Source organism: Siphateles boraxobius, unplaced genomic scaffold (assembly GCF_051911475.1).
Source record: "Siphateles boraxobius isolate OS27281-9 unplaced genomic scaffold, OSU_SipBor_1 206, whole genome shotgun sequence".
In the NCBI taxonomy this organism is placed as follows: domain Eukaryota; kingdom Metazoa; phylum Chordata; class Actinopteri; order Cypriniformes; family Leuciscidae; genus Siphateles; species Siphateles boraxobius.
The window spans coordinates 94,190-107,500 of NW_027508818.1; the positions used below are offsets into that span (position 1 = coordinate 94,190).

At 46.3% G+C, this 13,311-nt stretch overlaps 2 protein-coding genes across 2 annotated transcripts in view; both read left to right on the forward strand.

Annotated features, from left to right (window-relative positions):
* ccdc112 (coiled-coil domain containing 112) overlaps positions 1–7,442 on the forward strand; it is a 30,467-nt gene extending 23,025 nt beyond the window's left edge. Inside the window, exon 11 of the mRNA XM_077237689.1 lies at positions 7,316–7,442. Within this exon, the coding sequence (XP_077093804.1) occupies positions 7,316–7,346 (31 nt within the window). The 3' untranslated portion in view covers positions 7,347–7,442. The remainder of the gene's footprint in view (positions 1–7,315) is intronic.
* pggt1b (protein geranylgeranyltransferase type I, beta subunit) overlaps positions 7,411–13,311 on the forward strand; it is a 30,377-nt gene continuing 24,476 nt past the window's right edge. The window contains exon 1 of the mRNA XM_077237690.1: positions 7,411–7,655. Within this exon, the coding sequence (XP_077093805.1) occupies positions 7,540–7,655 (116 nt within the window). The 5' untranslated portion in view covers positions 7,411–7,539. The remainder of the gene's footprint in view (positions 7,656–13,311) is intronic.

Here is a 13,311-nt window from a genome sequence, read left to right on the forward strand (position 1 = left end):
AACCATTTAGTTGAACAATTGACCCTTCGCAAAGACCCGCCCCCCTTAGTTACTGTCGCTATGTCCGACAAGCTACGCCGCTCTCACGCACACACCATGTTCTCTCGCAGTGAAAAATACATCTCGGATCAGAGAGGAGACTGACAATACGCTGACAGACAGGACAGACCAGGTTACTTTTGATATTAAACTTTAAACAAAGTCTCACCTTTCAAATTTGGTCATTTTTAAAAAGAAATTTAAACAATAAATACCGTTTTGTGGCTCTTTAATGTGTCGTGACGGATCGCTGTAGAGCCTCAGTTAAAGCTGCTCGTGAACCGATCATCTCTTCCTTCTAGTTCATTTATAGCATCAAATAAACATGAATGAACATAAGAAGGAATGTTGTTTTAACCGCGGAAAGGCGTCAGTATATTCGGTTTTTCAAGTTCAAATCCTCCCATGTTAATCTACTAACTCTCCTGACTGCTTTGTCGGACAAAATGGCGGATGGCGAAGTATGATTGGTCAGATCTCCTGTCAATCAAGCTCCCTGCGAAGGGTCAATTGATTAACCAATGACAGATAAAACAATCCCAGTAAAAGAGATTAATCTGAAAAGTTACATTTATTCAATGATTTCTATGAACATTTACATGTTTTATAAATTCACACTGTATGATTACACTCAATAGCGATGATGTCTGAAATGAACATCTAACTCATGGAATTATTCTGCTCGATTCTGGTGGCCCATCTTACCCCAAGAGTCAATAGGTTACTATCGTAACCCCGGTTCTCTGAAACATCGAGTGGAGAGATCCACCTATGGGAAGGGCATCCGTACCTGACCTCTGCAGAAGCATCCAATTGCACCAAGTCTGGCTAGACAGACAGAAGCGCGCAGCCAATGCCAGGTGAGGCCACACCCCCTCACCTAAGGGCATATAACATCTGGGCGCGCTGCTATTCCTCAGTAAGTATATTCGCTTCTCGTGCAGCAAGCGGGGCAAAGCTGGTGGATCTCTCCACTCGATGTTTCAGAGAACCGGGGTTACGATAGTAACCTATTGTTCTCTTTCATCATCTCGTGTTCGAGATCCACCTATGGGAGAGACATGGACAGCTCCCCGATTGCCCAATACACTCACAGTGAGGTTCTGAAAGCCAGAGAAAGACGGTCACCCCGGGGAGGCGGTGCCTGACACGTCCATTAATCATGAACCTGCAAAGGTGACGCCACACCGACTGCTGTGGACACGCAGGACATGAAGCATGCATGAGACACATACATGAAAGTACCCCCAACCCACCAAGGCACATAAACTAAACCCATAACGGGAAGTAAATGTTTGGTGGCAAGAATGAACATGACCAGCCGGGCCATTCACTCTTATTGGTTTCAACAGGGTACAGGGAAGAGCTAAGAAGACCCAACCCCTAAAACCGAATGTGCTACCGAGGTTCTGGTGACATCCAGCCGGTAGTAACGCACAAAGGTATGAGGAGAAGCCCAACTGGCAGCGGAGCAGATGTCCTGCAGTGACACTCCCCTAAACAAAGCCCAAGAGGCGGCTAAGCCCCTTGTGGAATGAGCTCTGATGCCCCTTGGGGGCTGCACTCCCTTTGCTTCATAAGCCATAGTTATAGCGCCCACAACCCAATGTGAGAGGCGTTGCTTCGATATGGGACTCCCTCTGTGCGGAGGGGCCCATGAAACAAAGAGCTGGTCGCTCTTCCGGAAAGCGCTGGTCCTGGTCATATAAGCCTGTAAAGCACGGACTGGACACAGAGCATTCAGCCTCTGATCCTCCAGAGAGGTAAAAGGTGGAGGGTGAAAAGCGGACAGCTCCAACACCTCCGAAGTGAACGCAGGGAAGCACTTCGGCATGAAGGCCGGGTTAGGCTTAAGGGAAACCTTATCTCCACTGAGGGAGAACTTAGTGCACGAGGGGTGAACCGAGAGTGCATGTAGCTCACTGACACGTTTGGCAGATGCCAAGGCCAAGAGCAAAGCTGTCTTGAAGGACAGCAGCTTAAGGGAAATACTCCCCAGGGGCTCAAAAGGATGTTGAGACAGTGCTTCCAGCACCATGGAGAGGTCCCATTCCGGAACAGTTCTCCTGATGACTGGCAACGAGCGGCGTGCACCCTTCATGAATCTGCGGATTAGAGGGTGCTGCCCGACAGTAGAGCCCTCAAAACCCACATGACAGGCTGAAATCGCAGCCAAATAGACCTTAATGGTGGAAAAAGACCTCCCTTTTTCCATGAGGTCCTGAAGGAAACACAAAATATCAGGAACTGAGCACTGATAAGATGTGAGACCGCGCCCATCGCACCACCCTTCGAACACGTGCCACTTACAGCCATATAAGGACCGTGTAGAGACGGCCCTGGCATTCTGAATAGTGGCGACCACACGCGGCGAAAGCCCAAGTGCGTTCAGGTTCGTCCTCTCACGGGCCAGGCCCAGAGAGCCACCCTGTCCGGGTGGGGGTGGTAAATCTCCCCGTTGGCTTGGGACAATAGATCCGTGCGAACGGGAAGGTGCCACGGCTCGGCGTATAACAGAGGAATTATCTCCGCCAGCCATGGTGCCTTGGGCCACCTGGGTGCTATCAGAATGAGAGACAGGCCCTGCTCTCTCACCCTGGCCAATGAGGGAATTATCAGGCACAGGGGAGGAAAAGCATACAGGAGCACTCTGGGCCATGGGTGGGCCAGTGCGTCTACCCCGAGGGGCGCGTCCATGTCCCTTAGAGAGAAGAACATAGGACAATGGTAGTTTTCGCGCGAGGCGAATAGATCTACGCTCGCCCGTCCGAATCTCATCCATAGCATTTCCACTATCTGAGGGTGAAGACGCCAATCTCCGTAGATTGGGTTTCCCCTTGATAGCAGATCCGCACCTCTGTTCAGAATGCCCGGAACGTGAGTTGCGCGTAACGACAGGAAAACCCGTCTGCTCCACACCAAAAGCTTGTAAGCTAGAGCGTGGAGTTTCGACGAGCGCATGCCGCCCTGACGGTTGATATAAGCCACAGCCGTGGTATTGTCGCACCGTACTAGAACGTGATGTCCCTGCAGGCGAGGCAGAAAATGATTCAGAGCTTTCCAAATGGTTAAAAGCTCTAAATAGTTTATGTGCGCTGAACGTAGTCTGTTTGGCCACAGACCGTTCACCGTTCTGCCCTCCTGGGTGGCACCCCAGCCTGTCAAGGACGCATCTGTCGTCACAACTTTCCGCATCGTAACCGCCCCCAGAGGGGTTCCCCGTGCGTAAAAGTTCTCGCTCTCCCAGTGGCGCAAGGTCGCCGAGCAGGCGCGTGTCACTGTTACCGAGCGGCAAAGGTCGCGAATCGGGCTGAAATGTAGTGACAAGACCCATTTCATGAACGCCCTCATCCTCAGAAGTCCCAATGGCACAACTTGGGTGGATGAAGCCATGAGACCCTGTAGCCTGAGACATGTGCGATATTGCACTTTCGCCCCTTCTCTGAACTGCGTCAGACAGTTCATCAGAGAGCGAACGCGCTCTTGAGAGAGGCGCGCTAGCATGGAGACCGAATTCAACTCCAAGCCCAAGAAAATGACATTCTGACTGGGCGTGAAATTGCTCTTGCTCACATTCACTTGAAACCCGAGCGATGTGATGTGCGCGAGCACACGGTCGGTGTCCTGCAACACCTTCTCCTTTGATTCGGCTATGATGAGCCAATCGTCTATATAAGTCAGGATTCTCAGACCTGATATTCTCAGAGGTGCTAAGCCCGCCTCCGCGCACAGACAGAAAGACCGGGGACTCAAACTGAGTCCAAACGGAAGAACTGTGAATTCGTAACATATGCCCTGGTAGGCGAAACGAAGAAACTTCCTGTGCGGAGGATAGATGCTTATGTGAAAGAAAGCATCTTTCAGATCGACTGATGTGAACCAGTCGTTCTGTTTTATGGCACGGGCGAGTGCGCCTTGTGTCAGCATTCTGAAATTGTATTTCCTCAAATGTTTGTTCAACACTCGAAGGTCCAAGATAGGGCGGAGAGAGCCGCCTTTTTTCGGGACCAGAAAATAACGGGAATAAAAACCCTGGTTCATCAGATTGGGAGGTACCACCTGAATCGCTCCCTTGTTTAAGAGAGATGAAATTTCCTCTTTCAGAATGTGAGAGGCGTTCTCTTCCGTGTGAGAAAAGAGAATGCCGTTGAAATGCGGGGGTTTTACTGCGAATTGCAATCTGTAACCCTGCATTACTGTACGCATCACCCACTCGGGAGCTGAAACGGTTCGCCAAGCCGCTTCGTGACTCGCGAGAGCTCCCGCTCGGGCCAGAGCGGAGCTGTGTGAGACCGACAGGTTTATTTGTGATGCAATGGCGCCATCTAGTGGGTACACTAGAGGCGACATGCAGGGGTTCGGAGGGGTTTCCTCTCTCTGCAGTGAGATGAATTCTCTCTGCGGAGAGAGGTTTTCCCACCGAAACGAATTCATTTGATTCGTATTTTTTTGTGTTTTGTGTGTTTTGTGTTGGGCAAACACTGGGGCCGAAGCCTTTATTGAGAGAGTGAGGGGAACAGAGTGTGGGCAGTGTGGTGTCACTGAGCTTAAACTTTCCCTTACAAAGGGCCCCCTGAACGTGGGGGGAAAACACACATCTCTCGAACACACGAGCTGGGCAGTCTCGTTTACACACGGAGAGCTGACCCATCCGCGGGACCCCCTGGGTTTTTTGGACGGGGGTCCTAGAAGAGGAGGGGAGTCCGAAGGGCTTGCGGCCCGTGAACATGGACTCGAAGCCCCCATCGGCTGAACATCAGGCAGGCCGCTTGCGTTTCGAGTCGGTGGGGTTGGAATTCGCAGGTCTCCCGGCCGCGGCCGCGGCGGGAGCGGGCTTACCCCAGTGCTTGTGTGTAGGTGCTGGGTTATGTTGCCGAGGGGGTGGTTTGTTGCGGGGCTTTTCTCTGCCCTGATGAAACTGTCGTCCCGTGGCCGGTGGGTTAGGCAAACGCACAGGGGGCGCCTGGCGTGGGACTGACTTCCTAGGAAGGCAAAGTTTGAAGGCCTCATCCTCCTTTTTCTTATCGTCACACCGTTGTTGCATCAGTGCGACGGCGGGGCCGAAGAGAGCCCGGCCGGGCTCCACCGGCGCGCCCGCGATGCGCCGTTTCTCACTGTCAGGGAGTCCCGACAGGTTCAGCCAGAGCGCGCGCTCTCCGACCACGGAAAGCGCCATGGAGCGCCCGCAAGCTTGGACGGCCTGCCGAGCGTTACGGAGGACGAGGTCGTTCACCGTTAGGATCTCCTTCCACAGGGTTTCAGAAGGATTTCCCTTTTCCAATTGTTGCCCTAACTCTTCAAGGATCTCCGCCTGGTAGGCGGAGAGGAGCGAAGAAACGTTAAGGGCCCTGACAGCCACGGCCGAGGACTTATAAGCTGCCTGGTGAACGGAGGCAGCAAAACGGTCCATCTTGTTGGGCAAGACCGGCTTGGGGGGAGCGAGCAGCCCGCCCTGAGCGGGGTTAAGGTGCCTGGCGATGGAAGGTTCGACGGTGGGAGGTTCGCCCATACCGTGCGCCGCCATGTCCTTAACCTCGAGTCCCGTGAGACCGTGTTTGAAGTCGAGCGGGTCGCTCCAATAATTTCTCATGTGCTTCGCGCACGCCGGGAGGATGGGGAAGAGTTGTTTCCTCGGGCCGGGAGGGGGTCCCAGCACTTTCCCATCATAAATATCCCTCTCCTGGTCGGTGGCGCTCTGCGGTGCCGGCCATTCGATGTTGAGACGAGCGGCCGCTCGCTCACACACTTCCAGGAGGATGGCTTGAGGCAGAACCGCGTGGGCCGTAGCCTGGGGAACACCAGAGGGCGGGATGGCCTCCTCGTCCTCTGAAACCCCAAGAATGGCCGCATCCTCCTCTTCGCCAGAACCGGGCAGGTCGTGGACGAGAGTGAGGTTGTCCCCGAAGATGTCCTCCTCGGGGAAGGCGGGATTGGGCTGGTCAGCCCAGACGAGAGACGTTGCGCCCCGGGAGGCCCCCGGTAGCGCGTCGTCATCACCGTGTCCCCCGTCCGAGTCAGAAGGGCTGAGCCCGGTGCACTGTGTCACTGCCACCTTAAGACGGCGTTTTAGCAGCTTCCTAGGCAGCAAGAGGCAGAAACTGCAATTCTCCGGGTTTTCAAGGGCTTCCCGAGCGTGCTTAAGACCCAAACAGACCACGCAAAGCTGATGAAGATCCTTAGCTGCGATGAGGGCACCACACGCGGCCGGGCAGGCCCGTGACATGCTATCCCCTGGAGAGGCTGCAGGCTTAGACAGTGACATACCAGCGAAGAAAACGGAGAAATCCGTGGCGGGCAGCCGCGAGGAGAAGCGGTGAAAATAGCGAGAGCGTGGGCGGCTCCGAATGCAAAGCAGCAGTAGTTGAAAAATAAACAACTGTCACGTCCGGCGGAGGCTGATCTGGTCGATATGTCCTCCTGAAGACACGAGGTGAGCAGTGTAAAAATCCAACCGAGCTGTGAGATGCAGAGATCGCGAGAAGCGAATGTCAACTGAGGAATAGCAGCGCGCCCAGATGTTATATGCCCTTAGGTGAGGGGGTGTGGCCTCACCTGGCATTGGCTGCGCGCTTCTGTCTGTCTAGCCAGACTTGGTGCAATTGGATGCTTCTGCAGAGGTCAGGTACGGATGCCCTTCCCATAGGTGGATCTCGAACACGAGATGATGAAAGAGAACCAATTTTATCTTTTCCCTTCAAAATAAAAACATTATGCTCATTATGATTTTTACTCCACAAATCCCCCATTAACACACAAACCTTTTACATGCCACAAAATACAACGTTAACGAACAGGATCCTGTGAACGAGATGCAGCGCTGGACTCTGTCTCTGTTTCTGTTCTTCATCATTCATAAAGTTTCACAGCAGATTTACAACATTCATGTGAAACAGGTTCATGATATTGTGATTATTACAGTCCAGAGGTTCAGAAGAGCCACCATAAACATGAGCTTCTCACTGATATATTCTACATCTGTTCCTCTTCTTTCTTTCTATCTTTTCTAATTCCTGTTGATAATATTGACTTATATGTTTTCTTTATTGATAACTATTGAAACAATAATGGCTTCTAATAAATTATTGCTGAACGCAGACGTTTGTCCCTTATTCATAATAATAGTCAGAGACAGAATCGCAGACAGGCGATTCAACAGTGATTTATTGACAATATTGCAAACTCTTTATCTGTACACATCCTGCTTATAATGTGAGTGTGTTCTGTTCCTCTGGTGATCCTGGTGTGTGTGTGTGTGTGTGTGTGTGTTTCCACTCAGGGCTGTTCCAGCATGGAGACAAGACTCGTGAAAGAGCCTCTGCACTTCCCGCAGCAAATGAACTCAAATGTTGCGTGTTTAGGGGAAGTTTTTCTTCAGGATAATGGAGGTTTGCAGAGTTCGTGTGATCAGCAGCAGAGACTCTTATTTTGGCGCGTGTTTGAGCACCGGAAGCGGAAGTGGCTCGCCGACAGCAGTGTTTCCCTGATGCTGTGGTGGTGGTGATGATGATGATGGCGGATTTTGATCAGGTAGATTTTCTGCGCGAGCGGCACGTGCGCTTCTTCCAGCGCTGCTTGCACGTGTTGCCCGAGAGATACGCGCCGTACGAGACCAGCAGGTAACACACACACACACACACACACACACACACACACACACACACACATCAGAGACACCGCGCTTCACACTCCAGCACTCTCTCACACACACACACACACTCCTCTGTAACTGATGATACTGTATCCGTGTGTGTTTCTTCTGCGTTAGGTTGTAAACTGTTGCAGCGACAAAGAGTGAAAATATAAAAGTGTTTACTAAAATAATAAAATCATTGTGTTCTCCATTTCATTTTAATCGATCAATATAGTTGATTATTATAGATGTATATTTTATGATGTACAGCCATGTTTATACAGTGATTAAACACTGAAATCACATAATAAACACTAGCTGTCATGACGTGGGATTTCACTGTCCTTAAAGAGAAAGGCAATCATATCTGTATTATTTTTACCACTTGACTTAATAATAATACAGTGATAATTATCAATTTCAAATAAAAAGTCCTGGTTCTTATGCCAGGTGGATAAAAATATTATTGTGTATTAATCATTATTAAAGGGAAAGTTCACCCAAAAATGTAAATGTTGTCGTCGTTCTCCATGTTGTTCCGATCGTCAGAGGCTGTTCGGTTCAACATTCTTCAAAATATCTTCTTTTGTGTCCAACAGAATAAACTCACACAGGTTTGGAACAACATGATGAATGATGACAACATTTTCATTTTTGGGTGAAGTTTCCCTTTAATCTGATTATACAGTAATAATTGTACATTATAATATGATTATTGTTCTTCTAGTGGCTGAAGAATCATTGATATGTTCATTTACTGTAAATATGTGGTGTATGAAACTGTATTTTGAGTGTTTGCACAGATACCCTCGACTTTAGCCTCATTTTTACGCAATAAAACTCCATTTGAAGAGAAATGAACCTTATTCAGAGTCGATTCCTTACGCTGTTTAAAGCTCCTACATCACATGACATTATCAAAATGCACTTTCAAACTGTTTACTGGAACATTTAAAACGTCAGTTATAGAATTTCATGTACAATCAGTGCTGAGCTAAAATTAATATTATCAATTGTTACATTGTGTTTTTATCTATTCTCTGTAGGACTGTACTGTAATGTGTTTTATTTTAAAAATCAAAATTTATATCTTACAAATGTTGAGTCAAATTTGTTTTAGTTAATTTTTCAATCTTTTATATTATTTATTTATTTGTATATTTTTCCGACTTTTCCTCGGTCGCTGTTCTGATGTGTTTCTTGTTGGTTTGCTCTTATTACCATGAGTAGGGCTGGGTACCGAGTTCGGTACTTTTTAGGTACGACCGAATTGCCTCGATACCAGTGCTTGAAGTGGGAAGCGAAAGGTGACTGTACTCTCTTGCATTGGCAAATCATGACATTTGAGATTTCTACAGTGAAAAACAACACTTATAACAAAACTTGTTGTTATTTATTAACAACATAAATGTAGCCTATTAAAACAAGTCGTGCGTGTGTGCACATGCGTGCGAAAACGGAACTCCTCCAAGTCTGCAAGTCCAAAAATACATTTAGATTATTACATTTTATTTAATTAAATGCATTTATGGTGAGATTATTATATTTTCATGTCAATCTGTGTTTTGACCACGAACCATGAGCTGTCACTTTAATTCAGCGCGTGCAGCACAGCAGAAATACACTGGGAACGATCTCTGCACTGCTGTATACACACATAGACTGGGAACGATCTCTGCACTGCTGTATACACACATAGACTGGGAACGATCTCTGCACTGCTGTATACGCACAGCACCAGGAGTGCATTGACGGACCGCATGCGCGTGCTGTGTGAAAGCTCGAACCTGTTAACATGGGTGCGGAAAAAATACGCACTGCATACGCACTGCAAACGAAGTATATCAACGGGTGTGTCACTGGCGCTTTTTCTGTCAGTGGTTGAGTACCGGCTACATGCGAGAAGTAGCGGTACGCAAGAAAAAGTGCGGGTACGCTTAAGAGTAAAATGTAGAAGTGCCGGTACTGCGTACCAGTGAGTACCGCCCCACTTCGAGCACTCGATACTACCGAGTATCGAAACATGTCTTGTTTTTCGGTACCAAGTTTCGGTACCTAAGTGGTTAATCCCGTCAACGTCAGTGAAACAATAAACATGCAGCATGATTGGCTGTGGCGGAAAAACACTAGTTTACGCGTCTGCCCAGAGACGTGGCTCGTCGCACGTGTGGCTGTAGTGTGTGTGTGTGTGTGTGTGTGTGTGTGTGTGCGCGCGCGCGCGCCCAGATAGATAGAAAATATGTGGAAATGATCAAAAGTGTACCTATGTACCCGACTCGATGCCATAAGCACACGATGCAATATTTTCGACAAGATAATTGCTGCCAAGACCGGTAACACTGTAAATCTGCACTTAAAAGCGCACAGAATACACTCGAGAGTAGAACATTTATCCGCCTTCGACTACAAGAACTGGAGCGCGTCACATATAAACCAAAACTCAGCGTAAGGATACTTGCATCACAGACATGAGAAATAGTCCTATATATGTTCAAAATATGTCTAATTTTAAACGAAACAATTAGAAATAAATAGTTTGATTACCTAATCCATATAGGCGCGCGTTCACTACTGCAGGGATGACGAGTCAGCATCGCAAATTCGCAATAATCATCCTTGCAGCCAACACGTTTAGAAACACTTGTTCATTAATAAACAATTAAAATATCTCCTTGCTATCGTTTCCCGACACATCCATAATCATTAGGCTACTTCTGCCAGTGCTTTACGCAAGCTTCATGTGTGCTGAGCGTGAGCATATATCCCGCACCCCAGTAGCCTATATTTAATTCAGTTCACATTTATTTGTATAGCATTTTCACAATACATATCGTTTCAAAGCAGCTTTACAGAAAATGCATGTGTCTAAATTACAATTTAGAGTGATCTGTTATCAGGGGTGACTGTGTGTAATGCATTTCAATTAATTTTCATTCAGTTTCATTGTTAAACAATGCATTAAGTTAAGGCAGAAACAATGAGCTCATTGAAGTAAAGAATACATGATTAGGAAACAGAAAACTTTAGCATTGGTGCTTTTTTACAGACTCAAAATATGAGTGTAAAAAAGTCAACAAACTGAAAAAATAAAAGTTTTTTTTTTAGGTAATGTTATATTGATAAAATTGGTATCGAAAAAAGTATCGTTCAGGAACCGGTATGGAAGTCAAGGTATCGGTATCGAAAATTTTGTAACGATACCCAGCCCTAATCATGAGTGTGTGTTTTACAGCGCTGATGACTGAACACACTCCTCCACCCGCAGTGTTTATATAGTCGGGATGCACCGATACCATTTTTTAGAACCGATCCGATACCAAAAATTCTGAGTATCTTCCGATCCGATACCAGCGCCGTTTTTTAAAATCAAGTAGAATTTGTTGTAAAACACATTCATGAAAAACAAGATCACAGAAATAAAAAAGATTAAAAAACATTTAGGTTATAGCCTACTATAAAATTAAGAGATTTTTAAAATGTATAGCACAGCTGATTAATGAGGCAGCAACATATGATAGGACGGAACAAGATAGTCTATTAATAATCTTTTACTGCGCAAAAGTATTATGATATGAAAGGCTTCAACATAGATATATACACTAGATGTCGCCTTGGGGTTCTAAGCATGCGTCAAAACCGCCGCCATCTTGGAACGGGTCTTAAGTAGCTAGGTAACGCTGCTAACTCCGCCTGTACTTCGAACTCATGGATGATGCCGGACTTTTGTGCTGCGTATGGATGTTCACACGAACGAAATCTAAAAACCAGACAGCAAGGGATTACATTTCACAAGAATGTGAAATTTTGTAAATGTTTTACAATTTCTCAGGACTCAATGATAAATGCATGTCTGACCGTTGGAACGAACCAAAAAAACTAGAAAATCGCATTCATGACGCTTTATGATGATTTTATTTCCGTTACCGCTTTTCCTACATTGACGCTGATGCATTAAAGAGGAGGTGTTCCCCTGTTCCATGATGGCGGCTCTATCGACACATTCGTTCCAATGAACTGCCGTAGCCAAGGCCACATCTAGTGTATATATCTATGAGGCTTGATACAGTGCGGCACAAAGCGCTTATGCGTATCCCGAGCGCAGAATGATGCACTTGAAGCGAGTCAAGATAGTGTTATTTATTTATTTTTTAAAAAAATTTTTTTGCATAATACAACGTACACAGACAGAGGATCACAGTGTATTATTATCTATTACGCTAGTGTTATACTTTCCGCGTCCGCGAGGGTCCGCGTCACGTAAAAATCGTCATCGGTGGGTGTGCGCGGAGGCTCCTTGCGGACGTCCTACGCCGATCTACTGCGCATGCGTGGGACGCGTTCACCGAGCGGATCTCAGTCAGTGCTGTCCGCGCTGGAGGCATGATTTTTCTTTCCCAAACCACTTCAGCAGCAATCCCGCTCTGCAGCCGATTTCATTGGTTTAGGTTACAGTGACGGGTAGGTTTAGGGATCAGTGTTTGGTGTAGGCAATCAGTACAGTGATTGACATGACCAATGAAAACTTAAGAATCGGCTGGGGATTCCCGCTGAAGTGGTTTGGGAAAAATAATCACGCGTGCTGGAGTATAACCGAGCCTCAAGGAAAAACATATTGATGTGTAGTGTATTATACAGTATCTATCTATGCAATAGTTTATTCAGCCTTTTCTTTTAACAGTTTTAAATTTCAGAAAAATTAGTGTGTGAGTGAGTATGTGTGATTGACAGCCACAGCGGAGCGAAGAGTTTGCGTGAACTTGAATTTAACGACTTAAATATTAATTTCTACCACAGATTATACTATAGAATGGCTTCTGAACACTTATAATATAGTGCACGAAAACTTTATTGTGCTTCATAATTTTGTTGTGCCTTTTGTTGGGCTTAACAATAACACTATAGTATACGCACAAAATTGGATTTGGATCGGCATCGTATACCTGATCCGGCAGAGAATGAGTATCGGATCGGTGCATCCCTTTATAGTGTTTGTGTCTATAGTGTTTGTGTCTATAGTGTTTGTATCTATATTGTTTGTGTCTATAGTGTTTGTGTCTATAGTGTTTGTGTCTATAGGGTTTGTGTCTATAGGGTTTGTGTCTATAGTGTTTGTGTCTATATTGTTTGTGTCTATAGTGTTTGTGTCTATAGTGTTTGTGTCTATATTGTTTGTGTCTATAGTGTTTGTGTCTATAGTGTTTGTGTCTATATTGTTTGTGTCTATATTGTTTGTGTCTATAGTGTTTGTGTCTATAGTGTCTGTGTCTATAGTGTTTGTGTCTATAGTGTTTGTGTCTATAGTGTTTGTGTCTATAGTGTTTGTGTCTATAGTGTTTGTGTCTATAGTGTTTGTCTATAGTGTTTGTGTCTATAGTGTTTGTGTCTATAGGGTTTGTGTCTATAGTGTTTGTGTATATAGGGTTTGTGTTTATAGGGTTTGTGTCTATATTGTTTGTGTCTATAGTGTTTGTCTATAGTGTTTGTGTCTATAGTGTTTGTGTCTATAGGGTTTGTGTCTATAGTGTTTGTGTATATAGGGTTTGTGTTTATAGGGTCTGTGTCTATAGTGTTTGTGTCTATAGTGTTTGTGTCTATAGTGTTTGTGTCTATATTGTTTGTGTCTATAGTGTTTGTGTCTATAG